At 42.4% G+C, this 21,659-nt stretch overlaps 1 protein-coding gene across 1 annotated transcript; it reads left to right on the forward strand.

The window, feature by feature from the left end:
• The first annotated feature begins 2,059 nt into the window (after positions 1-2,059).
• PJVK (pejvakin) lies at positions 2,060-15,158 on the forward strand. The gene is given in 7 exon segments (XM_075286038.1): positions 2,060-2,270; positions 4,649-4,844; positions 11,129-11,270; positions 12,873-12,990; positions 13,087-13,171; positions 14,208-14,218; positions 14,857-15,158. Coding segments are annotated over 7 exon segments (1,065 nt in total).
• Positions 15,159-21,659: the final 6,501 nt, after the last annotated feature.

Here is a 21,659-nt window from a genome sequence, read left to right on the forward strand (position 1 = left end):
GACATAACCTTTCTTCAGGCGGATTCCGCGTGAGGAAAGCAATAGAAGCGAATGGGAGGCGAAAAACGTCTAGCGTTTTTTTGCAAAAAAAACGAAAACAAAAAAAATGCTAGACGTTTTTCACCTCCAATTCACTTCTATTGCTTTCCTCACGCAGAATCCACCTGAAGAAAGGTCATGTCACTTATTTTTTCTGCTAGCAGCAAAAAACTGCTAGCAGAAAAATGAAAGCTAGCAGTCTCCATAGACCACCATTGCATGGAGGCAGATTTTGAGGTGAAATCCGCTGTCAAAATCTGCCTCATTGCCCCCGTGTGAACTAGCCCTAAAATGGAGAGGGGAGCCGTTATGGGTTATAAGAAGGAGAGGGAAGCCCTTCTAAGAACCAGAAGGAATTCCAGAGCAGGTGAACAGGAAGGAGAGGGGGATACTATCCTGGGGACCAGTAATGAAAGGGGAAGCCACGCTGGGGACCAGTAATAAGAGAGGAAGCCACACTGGGGACCAGTAATGAAAGGGGGAGCCATGATAGGGACCAGTAATAAGAGGAGAAAGCATGCTTAGGGCCAGTAATGAAAGGAGGAGCCATGCTGTCAATCAGTAAAAGGTGGGTAAGCCATGTTGGGGACCAATAACAAGAGGAGAAGCCATGCTGGGTACCAATTATGAAAGAGGGAGCCATGATGGGGACCAGTAATAAGAGGGGGAAGCCATGCTTGGGACCAGTAATGAAAGAGGGAGCCATGATGGGGACCAGTAATCAGAGGAGAAAGCATGCTTAGGGCCAGTAATGAAAGGGGGAGCCATGCTGTGAACAAGTAATAAGAGGGGGAGCCACTCTGGGGACCAGAAATAAGCAGAGCAGCCAAGCTAGAGACTAGTAATAAGAGAGGGAAACATGCTGAGGACTAGTAGTCAGAAGGGGACCAGTAATAAGAGAGGGAGTAGTGTTGAGAACCAGTAAAAGAGGGGTAGCTATGCCTGGAACCAGTAAGGCTCCGTTCCCACACAGTGACGCACCGCTCATTCTGACACGTAAACACATGTCAGAGTGAGGCACTTCAAAACAGAATACAGAGGACCAAGAATGATGGGGCCTTCTTCAACTAGTCGTTAGAGAGTTCACCATGGGGACACTTATGGACAGAGAGAGGGATTCCTATGGTTTGTGTATGGGCTTAGGAAACACAAATACATTACTACAGCTGTATTACTTGTCTTTGTCTGGGCCTGGATCTATGTGATATGCTGATGTCAAGTTGTGCATTAACTTAATAAGTATGTTATTTTAATCATTATTTGTGTTTTTTGGGGTGTCCATGTTTGACTACTATAGACATTTTAAGACTAAGTTCACATCTACACTGGGCTGTCCGTTCTTCTGGTTCGTCGAAGGACCAGAACCCTGGACAGATGGACTGCTAAAATAGCACATACATATGGAACCTGACGGACCCTCTGGTCTATAATGGGGTCTATTAGGTATCCACGTAGGACTTTTCGGCCACCAGTTTTAGGCGGACACTGATATGGAGTCTCCTTCTAACCATTTTTGTGCACATATGGGTGGTCGACTCAAAGAACTGTAGCTGTGAGTTTACTACTTTATACACTTTGATGGAAAAATATGTTGTACAATATAAACAGTAATGAATTGAATTTGCTTTAAAAAGAGTATTTCTTCGATATGATGGAAACTGAGGCGTGGAAATCAAAGAACTCCTATTGTCTCGCAGTGAAATGAAAAAATATCCAGATCACCTTTGTATTTTTTGAAGCCAAGAACCTTTGTGCTTCACGACATGGAACATGTCCAGTGTGTTACTAGGTGCAGCAACAAAGGCCCCTATTGCATTACACCTTCAATTATTCATTAACTCATGTAATAGGAGTCAATGAGGGTACATGAGACACTGGAAACAGCACAACATATGCTGTATGCATCAAACACCAAGGATGCTGCAAACTCTTCTCAAAATTAGGACATTTCTTTCAATTTTTGACCACCGACAAATAGTGTGAGTAGAGACCGCCCGGCGAGGATAAAGGTATCTCTACTATGTTTGCTGCTGCTACAAAGAACTTTGTAAAACAAGTCGGTGATGGCGGGAGGTTGGTACCTGTACCGAACCTCAGTGAAGCAGACAAATACCAGCCTCTGAGCCTTGTCATTAAGAAGAAGCGCTGCTTGCTTTCCCGCAAGTACAAGTACATCTCAACCCCTTTTACTCTCAAGGATATTCTTAATGGAGATAAGGAGATTTCTGCAGGTAATTCCCATTGGTTTTTAATTGAATGTGAATATTGTTTTAATGCTAAAAAGTGGTTTTACTTTACTGTTTTTCTAGGTGCCCTGTTTTTGAGTGTCTACCCTCCAGTGACTTAGACTTGTTTCCTTGGTGTTCTATTGAGTTCCTTTCTTGATTTTTTTTTTACGTAGATTGTAAGCCCCATATAGGGATTACAATGTAAATTTTTTTCTCTATTAGTATGTTTTTCTAGAATGGGAGGAAATCCACCCAAACACGGGGAGAACATACAAACTCCTTGCAGATGTTGTTCCTGGCAGGATTTGAATCCAGGACTCCATCGCTGCAAGGCTGCAGTGCTAACCACTGAGCCACCACGTTGCCTCCTTTCTTGATTGCTGTCAGTTTAGTAACTTAAAGTGGTTGTGCAGATGTCTTATAGTCACAGCTTGCTTTCGGGAAATGTATGGAGGTCTGGGGCCCCATGGGCAATGTGCTGACGTCAATTGTGATTTTTAGGCATAAATCAAATCACATATATTCGAGCCTTTGGCCTTTTAATCAGGTGATCTTATGTACATTTACTTGGGTCCATTATCAAGAATGGGGGTCCCTAGGAATCTTTGTTCTCAATAATTGGTCCAACTATTGCCTGGTGTAAAGGGGCCTTTAGTCTCCACGTAGGAGATACAACAGATTTCATGTAAATGTAGCATAAATTATGTATGATTGTGTGAAACTGGTCTAAATAGAAGAAAATATCTCAAATAAATAAACTCTAATGATATATTTACAGAATATTAATGCATGTCTGGTTAGCACTCTGAGTAGCCCCATTGTGGCTCCCGCCACAATTTTAGTACTGTCTTTCCAAAGTTTGTTCATACTCCATAGATTTCTGTTGAAAATAATGGGAGACAGAATGGAGTTATTTTCTGCAAACTCTGGTCCACAGTGGTCATGCAAGAACACTGTGTGAATAAATAAGGGTGTTGAATTCTTTATGTAGGCACTTGCCTCCTTGGTATGCATCTCTTTGATTGAAAAAAAACAGCACAAATTGGTTGTCCCTTCTGTAAATAGAGGATCATAGTTATCCAGTTGTCATTTCTGACAGAAGTAGTTAATGACTGGGCTTAATAAAGTGAAACAAACACTGACTGCAGTTCCATGGCATGCAAAACAAAAGATACCCACATGGACAAAATTGTTGGTAGCCCTTGTTTAATGAAAGAAAACCCCACAATGGTCACAGAAATAACTTGAATCTAACAAAAGTAATAATAAATAAAAGTTCTATGAAAATGAAGAAATGAAAGTCAGACATTGCTTTTCACTTCAACAGAATTTTTTTTAAAAAAACTAAACCTCATGAAACAGGCCTGGACAGAAATGATGGTTCCCTGAACTTAATATTTTGTTGCACAACCTTTTGAGGCAATCTCTGCAATGAAACGGTTCCTGTAACTGTCAATGAGACTTCTGCTCCTCTCACCAGATATTTTGGCCCACTCCTCATGAGCAAACTGCTCCAGTTGTCTTGGGTTTGACTGGTGCCTTTTCCAAACGGCATGTTTCAGCTCCTTCCAAAAATGCTCAATAGGATTTAGGTCAGGGCTCATAGAAGGCCACTTCAGAATAGTCCAATGTTTTCCTCTTAGCCATTCTTGGGTGTTTTTAGCTGTGTGCTTTGGGTCATTAACCTGTTAAAAGTCCCATCTTGAGATTTAATTGTAACCTGCACAGATTCAAGACACCCTGTGCCAGATGCAGCAGAGCAACCCCAGAAACATAGCATTGGATCCTCCATGTTTCACAGTAGGGACAGTGTTCTTTTCAAGATATGCTTCATTTTTCTGTCTGTGAACATAGAGCTGATGTGTCTTGCCAAAAAGTTTGATTTTTGTCTCAACTGTCCATAGGACATTCTCCTAGAAGCTTTGTGGTTTGTCAACATGTAGTTTGGTTATTATTAATTTTGTCAGATTCAAGTTATTTCTGTGACCATTTCATTAAAAGAAGGGTGTATATCTATCACATGTACCCTGATAATAGGATATGAAAATAATCCCATTATAGATTATATCCCCATTAGGGATTGAGTTGGTATTAAAGCACATAAAAATACAATATGGAACCAGGGATCGGAATCTCTAATATTGGGCTTGCAGCAAGTCTCCTGAGGGGCCCCAGTGCTCTGATCTGTGGTCAGGGATTTCGGCTTACTGCAATGGTGACATATACAATGAAGTATTCACAGCAGTGACAGTCAGGATTTCAGCTCCGTCACATGATGATAAATATGCTATTATAACCACATGGATGAAGAGATCAGTTCTATGCACTAAACTACTGTTTTGTATTTGGGATCATGATGGGGTTTTTTTACTTTTCTTCAGGTGTCAGTTCTTATCAGCTGCTGAACTATGAAGATAAATCTGATGTGTCCTTAAACAGGAGACATGGAAATCAGATCATGAACGATGTGGGGATAAATATTTATGGCTCGGATTCTGTTGCTGTAAAAGCTTCCTTTGGCATTGTAACAAAACACGAAGTGGAAGTCCCAACACTGCTTAAGGAGCTTATTACTAGGTAGAGTATGACGTCATACATGTACGTTACAGAGACGTCAACCTGGAACCGGGTGATTTGTGAAGGGCAGATCATGGCAAAAGTGGGAGTGGCCTTTTCAAGGGGTGTGGTCTGTATAAAAATGGATAGCTACATATTTTCAGACAGCATATAATTTTATTGTGTGATTTGTAATGGTTACAGCAATACCAAATATGTCTATGTTACCTACTATGTTTTGCGAACGCCATTTAATAAAGCTTATTACTAAAGGCATGTTCACAGCTGTGCCCGTGCCCGCTTTAGGCAATCCGACGGGTTTCCATCTTCTGCCCCGAGAAACTGGACAGGGGACCTAAACCTGGCAGTCAGTATTCACTTGAATGGGTTTGCAAAGTGACTGCCCATGAGCGTTTTGTGCCTGTCCGCGGCAAAACCATTTTTTTTAACCGGACACAAAGTCAGATATGCAAAACTTTGTGTCCAGTTAAAAAAAAGATAAAAACAGATTCTCTGCGGACAGGCACAACACATACACGGGCGGTCACTTTGCAAACCCATTCAAGTGAAAACTGACAGCCGGGTTTCCGTCCCCTGTCCTGTTTCTCGGGGCAAAAGAAGGAAGCCGGCAGGATTGCCTAAAGCAGAGACCGGGTGCAGGTGTGAACCCGCCCTAAAATAGGTTTTATTAGGATTTACTGTAAAAGCTTTAGTGACTGAAGCCACTGACTATTATCTTCCAAGAGAGTATTTTTTCCATTTTACCTCTTTCACGTTTCTCTCTCAATATTATATTTCTTTACCTGTATAATGTATTAGTATGTAGAAATTTATCTACGTATGTCAGTACATTTCATGCTGAAATACATAGTTCTAAAGAAATATTTCTGTATATACCAATATGTTATACAGGGAAAGCTAATGGAGGTCTTACCTCTTTCACATTTCTCTCTGAATAGCATATTTCTTTCCCTGTATAATGTATTGGCATGTAGAAATATATCTATATACTGTATGTCAGTACATTGCATGCTGAAATATATATTTCTATAGAGATATTTCTATACATACCAATACATACTAATCCCTGCCTTGCAACTAATACTCTAAGCTTTTAGTGGATGGCAGGATCTCCCAGAAACCTCCTCATTAATATTTACTGTACTGAGGTGACGTCACTGGTCGTCATACTAGTCAATACTAATGAGCCGGCAGCCGTGTAAAAGTGAGGGGACCTGAGAACTGGAAACCTGTTCGATCTCACATATCTTAGAATACAGTAGTACCTGACGGTCAGGGCCGCCATCAGGAATTTTGGGGCCCCATACAGCCTAAGTGTCTGCCCCCCCCCGCCATTTTAAAACTACCTTATTTTGCGTCATACCAATTCTGTATTACATTTCCCTTTATTTAGCAGCATTACAAGGCTTAATCAGATTCTATTTGCAGGTAAAATCTGCTACGTGTGACAGCGCCTATAGAGAGCCAACACCATCTATAAGAGCCCTCCTAATAAATCCTCAGGGCTTTTTCACATTGCGTTTTTGGCCTCCCTTGCCGGAATACGTTGGTAACCAGTCAGAATCAGCTGTCAACTTATCCCTGCACAAAGAACTGGCCATTAAAAAAAAGGGGGGCCTGCAGTTCTCCGTGTAGGGATAAGTGGGGAGCTGATTGTGACTGGTTACCAATGTATCCCGGCAAGGGAGGCCAAAAACGCAATGTGAACACTCCTTTAAAGTGAAACTCCCACCCCCAAACAGGCTGCTATGCTAGTAGCATAGCCTACATCATTATTATTATCCAGCTAAAAACTTATATATTATATATTATTGCCCCAGTTCCCTCTCCGCACTGCGGCACACCCGATGTCCCAACAATCCCCCCCCCCTCCACCCTCTAACATCTTTCCATTGCCCCCTGTACCCATACCTCCCAACTTTTGAAGAACCAAAAGAGGGACAAAATGTGCAGCTTTGCGCGCTTTGCCCCACCCACTGTTATGTTGACTCCGCCCACTCATTAATTTTTCATGTGCCCGCACACTGTATAATCCTCCTACAGTCACCCGTAAATTATATGTCCCCCCTCCGTCTCTCCCCCAGCTTCATATACACCCTTCATCTGCCCCCAGATTCATGTCCCCTCCATCTCTGCCCCCAGATTCATGTCCCCTCCATTTCTGCCCACAGATTCATGTCCCCTCCATCTCTGCCCCCAGATTCATGTCCCCCATCTCTGCCCCCAGATTCATGTCCCCTCCATCTCTTCCCCCAGATTCATGTCCCTCCATCTCTGCCCCCAGATTCATGTCCTCTCCATCTCTGCCCCCAGATTCATGTCCCTCCATCTCTGCCCCCAGATTCATGTCTCCACATCTCTGCCCCCAGATTCATGCCCCCCATCTCTGCCCCCAGATTCATGTCCCCTCCATCTCTGCCCCCAGATTCATGTCCCCTCCATCTCTGCCCCCAGATTCATGTCCCCTCCATCTCTGCCCGCAGATTCATGTCCCCTGCATCTCTGCCCCCAGATTCATGTCCTCTCCATCTCTGCCCCCAGATTCATGTCCCCCCTCCATCTCTGCCCCCAGATTCATGTCTCCACATCTCTGCCCCCAGATTCATGCCCCCCATCTCTGCCCCCAGATTCATGTCCCCTCCATCTCTGCCCCCAGATTCATGTCCCCTCAATCTCTGCCCCCAGATTCATGTCCCCTCCATCTCTGCCCGCAGATTCATGTCCCCTGCATCTCTGCCCCCAGATTCATGTCCCCTCCATCTCTGCCCCCAGATTCATGTCCCCTCCATCTCTGCCCCCAGATTCATGTCCCCTCCATCTCTGCCCCAGATTCATGTCCCTCCATCTCTGCCCCCAGTGTCATGCCGTCCTCTCCATCTCTGCCCCCAGTGTCATGCCGTCCTCTCCTTCATCTGCCCCCAGTTTCACGTTCCACATTACACTTACCTTCTCCTTCGTTCCCCCGCTGCTCTCTGCGCGCCTCTCTCTCTTACTGGCGCACAGTTGTAGATGCGATGTGACATCATCACATCGCGTCTACACTGCCGGGTAGCCGGCGGCAGCTGGCTGCCGCCTCTCTCACTGACACATATGCGGCTGAAGCGATCTGAGTTGAAACAGGACATACAATGACTGCTGTCGGCGCCAGGGGGCCGGCACATGGCCCCCATTTTTAAATTTGGCCGGGTCCCTGACGCCAGTAGCAGTAGTACTGGCCTATCGGCGGCCCTGCTGATGGTTCTGAAGACGGGTCCCAATTGCGGCAGAGAATTTTGTTTGGGACCCAGCCCTCTAACTACCATACTTAGTCCCATGTGAAAAAATAAAAGTTCTTGTAAAAATACCTGTATTCTGCCTTTAGTTCTGCTATAATTTGCCTATTATTTGACTGTATTGTGCCTCTTATTCCATTGTGTTCAGCTTTTCATTCCACTGTAATGTCTTACTGTACTGTACTCTACCTCTTATTTCACTGTATTCTACCTCTTATTTCACTGTATTCTGCCTATTATTTCACTGTATTCTGCCTATTATTTCACTGTATTCTGCCTATTATTTCACTGTATTCTGCCTATTATTTCACTGTACTCTACCTCTTATTTCACTGTACTCTACCTCTTATCCTGCTGTATTCTGCCTCCAATTACTTTGTAGTCTGCCTCTTATTTCACAGTATTCTACTTCTTATTTCACTGTATTCTGTCTATTATTTCACTGTATTTTACCTCTTATTTCACTTTATTCTGCCTCTTATTTCACTGTATTCTGCCTATTATTTCACTGTATTCTACCTTTTCTCTCCCAGGTTTCTGCGCTTTATTCTGCTGTATTTTGCCTATTAATCTATTTTACATCAATGAAATAGCAACAATGAAATGTAATTTCACTAAATGAAATAGCACATTAGTAGATGTATGACAAATCTGTTTTAAAATTCAGCCCTTTCTGATATCTGGTATCTATAATCAAAAACAAGTAAGTTTTCCTCATGGAGAAAAGCAAGACCATAAATAGTAGTAAACCATTACTAGATCTAATAGATAGATACAGGCGTAAAATGCCTTGTACCCAGCTGGGTAAATGCTGGTATAGTAGTGACATCTGCTGGAGAAAGTACTGAACTACAATTATAAATTTGAGTATGAACTATTCATTTAGTTAGAATCAGGCCCGATTCACATCGGCATTCGGGTTTCTGTTTGTGGAGTCCTTTTGAGGGACCCCCAAACGGTATCCTATACGCATAAAAAATCGGTTACCTAAGGAAACCCTCAAACCCCATAGAGTATAAGGTTGGTCTTACACGACCGTATTGAATGTATGGTCCGCAAGCTGCTGATCAGCGACACTAGTTGCTGATCGGCAACATAGGCTCCGCAGATGTCCATGTCCTGCTGCACTCACCCATAGAGTTCTATGGGCGAGTCCGTGCAGTGCCGCAATTCATGGCCATTATGGACATGTCCTATAAATTGCGGACCATGGTTGCGGCCTGGCAACACCACGGATAAAATATCCGGTGGTGTAAGAGGCCACATTGAATATAATGTGTCTGCAAATGGTCCGCAATTGAAAACCCTCAATTGCGGACCATTTGTGGACTTACATTACGGTCGTGTAAGACCAGCCTAAGGAGAGAAAAGTGCTGCTTGCAGTACTTTTCTCTCCACATGTTTTGTGTGGAAACCGAGCGGAAACCACACAGACTCCATTATAGTCTATGGGGTCTGTGGGTTTCCCAGATAACCACTTTTATATGCGTATAGGTTTCCGTTCAGGGGGGTCCCCAAGTGGACTCCACAAACAGCAACCCGAATGCTGATGTGAACCAACTGTGCCTGAGCAGTATACAAATTCTAATATAGTCATCTAGCTATATAAACATGCATTACTTGTCTTAGAGTGCATGTGCTGGATCTATGGTAAAACAGCAACGACCGCACATGGATGGTAGCTGTGTGTTGCCCGTGCCTTCACAGACAAAATGATTTTCTTTAGTGAGCCTGGGCCTAGTCCTATACAGGGACCTGTGATAATATACAGGCATGTGAATGGGGCCATAGAAAATAATGGGTGGGTGTGCTAGCTTTGAAAAACACAGAGAGCACACTTAAAAAAACACATTTGCGTACATTAAAGATACGAAGCTGCCTGAAGCTGTGTCATTTTGAGATAATATTAAAAAGTTGATAAAATTAAAATAATGAAAACTATATTTTTGGGGGCATTTTTTTAATAATGTATGTGGTGGCTAAGGCCCCCTGCACTTGGCCAAATACGGTCCGAAAATAGAAGTTCCTGGACTGGCGTAACTAGGAATGGCTGGGCCCCAAGGCCAACATTTCTCATGCCCCTCACCCCACCCCCCTGACCCAACCCTGGATACATGGACAATATACATCCAGATTTTCCAGATCGTATTTGCTCATGTGCATGGGGCATTAAACTAGCCAAACAGGCTTTTAAAGATGCCTTCATTGTAAATTTCCATGACTGTCCCCCATCTGATTGTCACACTTTGCATGTCTGCAGCCTCCTCTCTACTTCTGATTAGACACCATCTTGGCTTTTAAATTTCCCCTCCATTCTCTCCCTGGCTTATGCTTGTGCAACAAGAGACAGTGCAATCTCTACTTGCTGGGGGCCTGATTCACTCATTCAGAGTGTCTATGAAAAACTCAGTATACTATATAGAGGTAGATACAGCATAAAGAGATCAGAGACACGTGGAATTCCTTAATGGAATACTTTTAGTTAGAGCTGGGACAGCAATAGTAAGATGGACAAAAGTTTCTGTCTCAGCCCAAGTGCTTTATTCACATGAATACAGGTTGATACTTCTCTATAATTCCCCATTAGAGATGAGCGAGTACTGTTCGGATCAGCCGATCTGAACAGCACGCTCCATAGAAATGAATGGATGCACCTGGTACTTCTGCTTTGATGGCGGCCGGCCGCTTAACCCCCCGCGTGCCGGCTACGTCCATTCATTTCTATGCGAGCGTGCTGTTCGGATCGGCTGATCCGAACAGTACTCGCTCATCTCTATTCCCTATATGACTCTGCTGATGCTTCTGACTGAAACAGAGATTTATTTAACAGTTTCTCTTCAACTTGCCTTGTGCAGTGCATGACTGACATCCAAGCAGCTAGTCCACCCACCAACTCATAGACAACTGAAAATTACAGAAGGATCTGTAAAAGGGGAAAATTGCTAAAATGCATGTCATATAATAAGCACACACTGTACATAAACTGTACTACTTTGCTCTTATCATTCTTAGAACCATTGACTTGGATCATTGTTTAGTTCGGCAGTCAAGAGATAATGGCAAGGAAATCCTCTGTGTGGTCATGGAGAGCATTCGGACAACTCGCCAGTGTTCTCTGTCTGTCCATGCTGGTATGCGGGGAGAAGCCATGAGGGTAAGTCTATAGATCTGACACTTTCCTGCATCTTTCAATCTCAGGAGTGTCATTTTAACATATTGATGGACGCAGTGCAAACATTTTATAAGTTCTCACCACATAGGTATGCTTTCCCACATTTAGACAACACAAAGAGCAAAAAAAAAATAATTTTTTGTTGTGTTAAGCTATGCCCTTTACCCATCCTGTGTCCTCTTTGATACTGTCCATTCTAATCAGTACTTTGTATTCCTATACAGTATTAATGTTCTTCTTTGTGTAACATAGTGATGATGCCTCCTTAGTTCCCTCAACAAAATATATTGCACCTTTAGTGTCCACATACATCATAGCAACCCTATAGTGGCTTCCACATAGTATCTTGCCCCATTAGTGATCCCCAAACAGTATAATGCCCCCATAGTACCCCCACATAGTATGAGTCCCCCTTAGTGGTTCACACACAGTATAAGGCTCAGTTATTGGCTCGCAAACTGTATAATGCTCCCTTAATGACCCCCTCACACCACACAGTATAATACCCCCTTAGTACCCCCCACATAGTATGATGCCTTATTAGTGCCATCTACAAGTATAATGTGGCTCAGCTTAGTGTCACACACACAGTATAATGCCCACTTAGTGGTATAGTCTCCAAAAAATATAATGCCTGCGCACAGTATAAAAACTCCTTTAGTAACCCCCCAAAAATATTGTGCCCCATAGTGGCCCTACACACTATGATGTCCTGTATAATGCTCCAAATTGGTCCCTATACATTATATCACTACCTTAGTGGCCCATACACTGTATAATGCTCCCTTTGTGGCCTAACACAGCATAATATCCCTTAAGTTACCCACACACTGTTTAATACCCTCCACGCCTACCATGCAATGCCTACCACACAACGGCCTACCTAAAGTCATGTCAGACATAAAAAATAAAATGAAACTCACTATTCCCGCAAAAGTGTCCGCAGCTCTTCACCAGCTAGGTTGGCCACTTATTCAAATGTCTCTTCTACAAAAGGGCGATGCCCATTTAGAGCATATTTGCCCATTTAGAGCCAAGTACAGCTGCTCAAATTCCTAATATATAGACAAAGATGGTTCTTCAGTTTAATCTCAGCTACATCAATCTAATCAACCATATTAACCCATACAATCCTTATGTCAGCCACTTCTGAAAAGTCCATGTCAATATCTGTTTCTAGGAAAGGTGAATGTCAAACCAAATGGCCACCATTACAGCTCCCATAGGGGTAGTGGTTCCCAAGGTTTCCTGAACCAGTGGCATGGTAGTGCCCAGTATGTGTCCCTGCATCTGTATAACTAGGCAGATTTCCCAGAGTGAAAAAAAATGGGGTTTTAATCTGTGTGTGCCTAAAAGTGACTAGCTGAGTAGTTGGTTTGAAGTTGATGATATGGGATACATTTATGATCAGGGCATCCAGTGAATATAATAATAAGTTTTCCCAGTTTTTAGTGGTAAAATTAGGGGCCTCGGCTTATATTCGGGTCAGCTTATACTCGAGTATATACGGTATGTGTTTAATGTGTACTGTATACATACTATGTTATTTGCTAAAACATTTTATTATTGTCTTTTAAACTTCAGTTTCACATAATTGATGAAAAAAACCACAAAGGGCGCGACAAGGCGATTGTATTTCCAGCGCACACAACCATAGCTTTTAGTATTTTTGATCTGTACATTCACCTGGATGGTCACTTTGGTAAGTCTCATGGCCTTAGAATTTTTTTCTGATGTAAAATTGACTACGTAATTATACAGAAAAATATTCTTAGCCATATATGTTCTTGTTTTTCAGAACTATGTGTGTCCTCTGCTTCAAAAGGGGGTTTTGAGAAGGAGCCCAGTAGATCATTTTCGCTAAATGCTATACGGAACACCTTGTACCGAACAGGAATCTTATTCACTGGTAAGAAGGGTAACAGAGCAAATTATCACACTCTAGTTTGACTTTTTGTAGATAGCCCAATGAGGGCACATGAATATGATAAAGGAATGGGAGGGGGGGGGGGGGGGTCCCTTCTTGGTGAAGAGAAGATTAAAGCATTCCTCTAAGCACAAAACAGATTTTTATAAATGAATAGTGCAAGTGAACATAGGAAATGTTGTAATATATCTTTAAGAAAAATGCTTCTTTCTCCATGTATCAGTAATACAACTCATATCCATAGCGAAGATATATAAGAGTTACTACTAAAATAGGATTCTACGGAGAGGGGAAGGGGTAGAGGAAGCTACTAGAGGAAGAGAGAGACACACAGTGATAAGAGACTACGCGAATGGGGGAGGGTGGAAGATTGATAAATGAATCAAGAAGGATTTTTCTTTTATGATATATTACAAAGTTTCTTATAAATCTTATTCATTTATAAAAAAAAAAAAAATTAGGTAGAATTTTAATGGGTTATCCAACTATGAAAGCCCATTTTCATATAATCTAGATAAGATAATACTGTGGACCCACCGGTGACGCACCTCCTAGCGGGTTGAAACATTGCTAAATGTATGCAAAATTCAACAAATGTTTTCTAACTTTTTTCTACAAGACTGAAGCAATGTCCCCCATTTGTTTGGAGTTCCGTTTTCAAGATACTGATTTTTGGTCCCCGAGAAATACTTCTGAGACTCAGGAAGACCTGGGAGTCCAGCACTAAAAGATAACCTATTGATCTGAATGGGTATTGTGTGATGATTCATGTCTATTATGGTGGCATAGAAGGGAAATTGAGTGATTGCTGCCAGGTTTTCTCACAAATCACCAACAATCATTTGGGGTCTCCACAAAGGAAAACTTTGTCATAAGTTTATTATCAAGGGATGTTTCTAGCAAGTAAGGTTTTTCCAAGACAGGCAACCTCTTCAAGCCAATAGCTGCAGAGGACTGAATAAGAGCAGAGAAAGGGCATTGGTTTGATATAGGTTTTGAAGGGGTCGTACCAAATTTAGGTAGGGGTAACTTCATGATCAATGGGGGTCAGACTACTTAGACCCTATCGATCCCAAGAATGGGGCTTCTTGCTCCTTCAGAATGGGGAAACAGGCCCCACGTTCTCAGGATCACTGTGGGGTCTGAGCAGTTATACCCCCACACTAATGAAGTTTTCCTCTACCCTATTGACAGGGGATAAGTTCTAAATTTGGAACAATCCCTTTAATGGGCTACAGTAAAATAAGTAATGGCCCTGGGTCCCTGATTAATACACCATTTATGGTGCGTCTTCTGGTTGAGGGCATCCTTGTGGGTCACTTCTGTAACATGTACGTGAGATGTCAAACATAGACCATTCAATACTAAATTGAGAATACTGTAATTACCAAAGAGACTTGTGAATGGTGGCATGCATAGCTACCTCTCCATTCAAAGGCAATGAGATTGGGACCCCCCAATCTTGAGATTAGTGCAAGTCCCAGTGGTAGGACCTGAATCTCTTGGACATGTCTACCATATCCTAGGATATGCCATAAATATACTAAATCAGAACACCCCTTAAGAGTATAGAAATATGTACTGATATGGTAGTTTTGTTCTGTGTGTTCCCCTTCCACTAACTGTTGTTCTCTTGGGCAGGAAAAAGAACAATGGATGTCATTGCTAGTGCAGATTATTACATGGATGACATATTTTCGGATTACTATGACAAGGCTGCCAGCATGACTGACATTTCTACTACATACATGCGAGAAGGCGCTCACACTCGTGTCAACCTCCTGAATAATAACATTCCCAAGGGACCATGTGCTCTGTGTGGCATGGGCAACTCCAAAAGAGAGACTGTGTATGGCTGCTTTGAGTGCTCTTTCAATGGACAGAAATACGTCAGGCTGCATGCTGTACCATGCTTCGACCTGTGGCACAAAAGACTGAAGTGACCAATGTAGGTGACACATTTGTGCTTCTTTGTTATATCTCAGGTGAACTTGTGCCACAGCTCTCATTACATATATGCAAAATGAACTCCGTCAATAACTCACCTGTGCTAAGTGTCCTGTCACTATACTGTTTAAGGGTTAATGATTTAGACAGCCAATAAGCAGACAGTGTCAAATGTATTTATAAGCTATAGAAATGGCAGAAAAGAGACAATGCAACATGGTAGAGGGACTCTCCTTGTAATTGTTGAGGTTTCCTGGGAGTCCTGGCCACAAGAGGTGATCACCTTCTATATCCTAGGGCTGGTAGTAGGGTCATTTTAATGCATTGGGGTGCCCTGTACAAACCTTTTGACAATAGGGCCCCAAATGCCCCCCCCCCATAATTTTATTTCACCTGCCCCTCTCAACCACCAACATTACATTTAAAAGAAAAAAAAGAGTACTCACCTAGCCGCGTTGCCTGGACCTGTAGGATCCATATGTAATGTCTGCAGATTGGCGCTCTTTGCACTTCTCTGCCGCAGCCGAAGACTGATAGCTCCATGCTCCACTATTGTACTCAAACTGTATCTGTGTCCTAAGGACAAAGATAGAGTTGAAATTACTGCCTTCTGCTTGGAAGAATGGAACATCGCCCAAAATGTGGGAGTGTCCAGCTCGATTTGGAGCTGCTGAGGGAGCCCTGCAACCTTGGGGCCCAGTGCTGCACTGTTACACTTATGGTTAAAGCGGCCCTGGCTGGTAGTATTTTTTTTTTTTCTCTCTGTAAAAGATGGCCAAGACTCTATTTTATGCATACAATATAGTGATGTTTGAGGGTGGCTTTGGCAGTAGATATAATGTCTATCTGTTGGTGGATTTCTTCTAAGGGGTTGTCCAGGTTCAGGATGTTGATGACCTATCCACCAGGTAGGTCATCTATATGACATTTAGGTGGATCCAATTTCTGGCAATTCCTAACAATACACGGAGCTTGCAGCACTCTTGGGAGCACTGTATCTGCTTCATTGTTTACCTGTTTGCTGGGAAATACCCGGTTGTGTACAAGGGGTCTAAGTGTGCAGTAAACAGAAAAAAAAAACCCATAAGAACTGAGAATTTCCACTTTTTTAAAAAAAATTTTTATGTAAATATTCACCCAGTGTCAAAATATAATGGGGTAGTCCCACCAGAATAACCCCTGTCCATATGCCCTGTTAGGATATATGGATGCATTACATGGGCGGCCACTGCAGACATATTCTTTTTAGCAAAGGGTTGACTTTGTGGAACAAACCTTATAAACCAATATTCATTTTAAAAGAAAAAAAACAAAACACACGGTATATACATGGGATTTGTCACGTATGTGTCACCAACGTATACACCAACATGTATAACACAGTTGTGCCTAGCAATATCTGTTACAGTTGGAGGAAGAAAATCAATATTGGGGATTTCTGGGACATCAATACTGATGATCTATCCTTAGGATAGGTCATCAATATCAGAACGGTGGGGTTCTGGACACCCTCACTGTTCAGCTATCAAGGGGGCCATGGCTCTTGGCAAGCACTCCAGGCTCTCCATTACCAGGCCTAGTGCCATACATTCTGTAGTGGCTGTGACTTATGCAGAATTTAGCTCTTTCTAAACTTGAATGGGATTGCAATACCATGTACAGCCTCTACAAAATGGAGTGCGCTGTGTCTGGTAAACAGTGAAGAAGCTGCAGTACTTGCATGAGTACAATGAACTTTATCAACTGGTTGATGGGGGTTCGGAGTCACACCTCCCAACAATCTGATATTGATGGCCTATCCAAAGGATAACTGCAACAAAAAAGACCTGACCTTTTGTCCTGGTGACTTTTAGGCTGGGTTCACACAGGGATTTTTGGATTTTGACACGGAATGGGATGCACCGGCATCCAGTCGTGGCTAGCCGTTTTTTGGATTCTGAGGCGGACTTCCCGTCAAAATCCAGCCCAAAAAACCTTGTGTGAATCCAGCCTTAGGGGGCATTCACACGGAGTAACGCCGGGCGTGTATCACAGCCGTACATGCCGGCGTTACGGCAGACTGCCGAACACTTTCCATTCACTTCAATGGGAGCGCTCGTAACAGCGGCGTTTACGAGCGCTCCCATTGAAGTGAATGGGAAAGTGTTCGGCAGTCTGCCGTAACGCCGGCATGTACGGCTGTGATACACGCCCCAGCGTTATCCGTGTGAATGCTCCCTTAGGGGAACATGGACATTCAGTAGCATGTTTTTTCTGTGCGTCCCCATCCTCAAAGGTACAAGCACAGATTATCAATTGAAGGAGACCCTTTTTCCCAATATTATAGTCATCTCTCCTAGATCCTTATTGGCGTACACCACATCTGCTGGTGTGACTACATGAACAAATTATTTCTATTGTCTGTGACGTAAGCATTTAAGGTCCATATTTTCAGATTATAATGTTTTAGACTATTTGGCATATATCAACATTTATAATAGATTTCTGAACATGTTCCTAAGAGCTCCTTCCATTTGGATATTTCTCCTGAAGATTTGTGCATGTCCTTTTTTGTTCCTCTTGGATAAATAAGACTAAACTTGCAGTGTATTGATTACAATTTTTCCAGTGTCAAATCTATTCATACATTTTCCATCCTTGTGCAGAACAATAATAAGTGATTACAGGAAGATGAAGCTAATATTATAGACTTTAGGGCCTTATTCACATGACAGTAAAAAACAGGCATGTGATGGCCGTTTTTGCGACTTCCGTCACAGGGTTGTTTTGAGAACACATTGGTGATTTTTTTTGAAAAGCATCAAAAACACCGACGTGATCTATTTTTGTCCCTTTTCACGGACCCAATAGATATCAGTGAATCTGGTTATAATGGATGTCAGGCTAAGGTACCATGTAATGAGCCAAAAAGCGATGTGGGAAAAACCGCGGCAGAAACGCAACACGTTTTCCTCTGCAGAGTTTCTGCTTCAGTTATGCTTATGCAGAAAATGTCAACATTTCCATAGGTAAAATTGACATGCTGCGATTTACAAAAACGCAACGTCTTGGATATTTTTCTGCAATGTATGGATGGGATTGGCCAGAATCCCATCCACTTTGCAGGGACTATAAAACAAAATCACGTTTTTTGCGCTATGTGGGGCCCCAGCCTAAAACAGATTGATGCCTGTTTTCCAGTGGGTTGAGTCAAAAAATAAATAGCACTGATGACTATTGTGTGAATAAGGCCTTAGAGTAGTGAGGTTCATATACATTGAAATACAGTGCAATAGGCCTCATGTATTGAGCCTTGTTGCCCATAGCAACCAATCACAGTGCAGCTTTTATATTGTTAGGGCTAGTTAAAGCATGAAAGCTGTGCTCTGATTGGATGCTATGGGCACCATGGTCAGGTTTTCTGTATTGATACCAGTTTACTGTACGTCCTATGTAAACCACTATGCTGTGAGAGAGTCACTTTTCTTCTGTCCATTGGTGTCTGCGTGATACAATATACTTTATTGGACTTTTATACTTGGATGTTATGTATAAGCTTGTGGTGTGTAATAAGTTTGGGCTGTATCTACTGTGATATTTCCATTAAACATGGTTTTACTATAACTGTGTACTTGTCATATCTGTAATGGAGAAGTGTAAGAATAAAAGGCTTACCTGCAGAGTTGGCCGTACACTTTAGGTCCGGTTCACATCTATGTTTGCGCCATTGCGTTTGCTTATCCGGATGAAATATGCGGAGAGAAAAGTCCCTGCAAGCAGCTCTTTTTTTTGTCTGCATTTTTCATGCGGAAACCACATGGACTCCATTATACTCTACGGGGTCTGTGGGTTTCTTTAGGTAACGGCTTTTTTATGCAGATAGGTTTCCATTTGGGAAGGTCCCCAAGCGTACTCACTGAATGGAAGCCCAAATGCAGATGTGAACTAGGCCTTAGATAGCTGTCGGCCGTCTCCCCCATACTGAAGCATGTTCATTTAGACTCCTATAAGAAATAGGTCTAACTTGTTTCCACAGTGGGGTAGATTTACCCATCAAATGTAGCAGAATTCTGGCGCAATGTGTAGCAAAAAACTGGTGTACGAGCCATGTGCCACAATTAAGCACTCCATCCCAAATAACCAGGTGGATAAAGTTGGGCTGTATGGGAAAAATAATTGACTCTAATCTGTAGGTGTCAGGTCCGCTGCTGCCACATGTGACCTGCTGATTCACACCATGGAGAGAATTATTAAAGGGGTTGCCTGGGGATTTTACATTAACTTACCTGATCCAAGTGGCTCTGATAATGGCCCTGGTGGCTCCATCCTTGTTCCGACCCCTGGGAACCCACACCCTCCACCTTCCCATGATCTCAATTACCTGTGCTATTGGGGGTTACTGATCATGCGGAGGAGGAGGGAGGAGGCTGAGCTTCTGGATACATCATATAGCAATAAAATGGTGCATTCTTGGTGCCACTTTGTCCATTTACTGAGCTGCTTGTCATTTTTAAAAGAAAAGTTGATGGAGCAGGACAGGGATCAAGGCAGGCTAGGGCAGGGTCTCCTATGACATACACCAGCAAAACTGGCATATTCTATGCCTGAAATCTATGCCAGTCCCTAAATTTCATGAATTTCAATTCTGGCACACAGGAGTGCACCAGAATTATTAAGGGCTTATCTAGCCCCAAATTGCTTGGCTATCAGTCATCAGATCTGTCGGGGTCCAACAGCTGGACTATGCACGGATCAGCTTCCATGTGCTGTAATAGGAGCAGAATTGTAATTCCAAGGAAACACCGCAATGCAGTAGAAGGGGCCCCTGCGCCAATCCTATTGCTTGAATAAGAGCTCGCTCTGCTACGTGCACTACTTGTCCACTAACAGCTTCTGGCACCCGGACACTGCTATAACTGTTATGCAAAAGAAACGAACGTCTGTATATTCAAGCAAATAATATTGTGACATGACAACTATGGAATCTATACTGATTTATAATTTTTTTACGCATTATAAATAAAGTTGGTGGAGCAGATCACGGTATATGGTTGAAATTTGTAATATATAATCTATACCAATCCATACTGAGCTGTTTACATCCAGAGGAGTGCATAGATCTGTATACCAAAGGTGTAACCTGAAACTCCCAGACTACAGGGGCCCCACTTACCATGTGCTATGTTAGCTATGGTACATAATCCATGGGCATGCCATCCGAGTCATGTTATTTAATGTGTATGCTACTCTGTGCGCATATATGTCTATTTTAGTTATACTGTCGCCATGAATTGCCCTACTGAATATTCCATATAGAGCAAAATAGGTTAGAATTGCAAACATATGGACTCATATAATACCAAACATATGATCATATCTTTGTTCAGACATCCACAACACTGTAAATTTGATTGTTTTATTATCACAACTGGAGGTACAACACATTTATCACAGATATGTAGTGTGAAGACTTCACAATACAGCATTATCCATCAGCACACTGCTACGTGCACAACTATGGCTTGTAAATTCTCAATAACCTGCTGACTATAGGCTGCCATAAAGCCTTTGTCTGCTGACAGATCTGCAGAGTAGTGAGGGGTATCTGACATGCTCTGTATATAAATGGAATGTTTTCTCTTATGGGGGCCATTTTGATAAACATCATTTGGGGAACTTCCTTAATGTAATACTATCGCAAAACTTGGTCTGCACTTTTCTGGCTTGAATATTTAGTATTGGGTAAGTAGTAAAATTGAAATATTGCAGAGTTTTAAGACATGCTTATACGCAGCAATAATACCTACAATCCTATGTTGTTGATTATATTCCGATAGAAATTATCTTTATGTGGTATTGGTAAATATTGCTTGTTTAGTTTCCTCATTGGGAACACATGTAACTATGGAACATGGGGATATATATATATATATATATATATATGATCACGGATTGCTGGTTTGGTACATTTCTACTTGTAAACAAGTCTCCATGGTAAAACATCACAGCATGAACCCAATACTGAGTCAGACTGATAATTGCATCACAAAATTTGAATATGGAAACACACTATTAGGCCGGTTGCAGACGACCGTGGTCGTATTCAGTGTGCTATCCATGTATTTCACAGATAGCACACTGACCCATTCATTTCAATGGGCCCATACACACAACCGTGAATTTCATGGTCCTGTGCGCAGGCCGACAGTCCGGGCCGCAAAATATAGAACAGGTCCTATTCCTGTCCTGTTTTGTGGCCCTTGCTTCTGTGACTCCTATTTCTTTAATGAAAGTAACCACGGAAGCACGGCGTGTGCATGGGCGGCACATGGGGGGCATGCCCGTATCCCTCGTTTGCCACCCGTCCTTTTAATTCACTTCAGGCTCGTTGTAGCATGGTCATTTGCAACTGGTCTTAGGCTGAGACCCCACATACCAAATCGCAGCTAAAAAAAACTGCTGAAAAAACACAGATTTTATGTGCAATGTGGGGATGAAATTAAATAAAATCTCATTCG

The sequence above is a fragment of the Leptodactylus fuscus genome, chromosome 8 (genome assembly GCF_031893055.1).
Source record: "Leptodactylus fuscus isolate aLepFus1 chromosome 8, aLepFus1.hap2, whole genome shotgun sequence".
Classification (NCBI taxonomy): Eukaryota; Metazoa; Chordata; class Amphibia; order Anura; family Leptodactylidae; genus Leptodactylus; species Leptodactylus fuscus.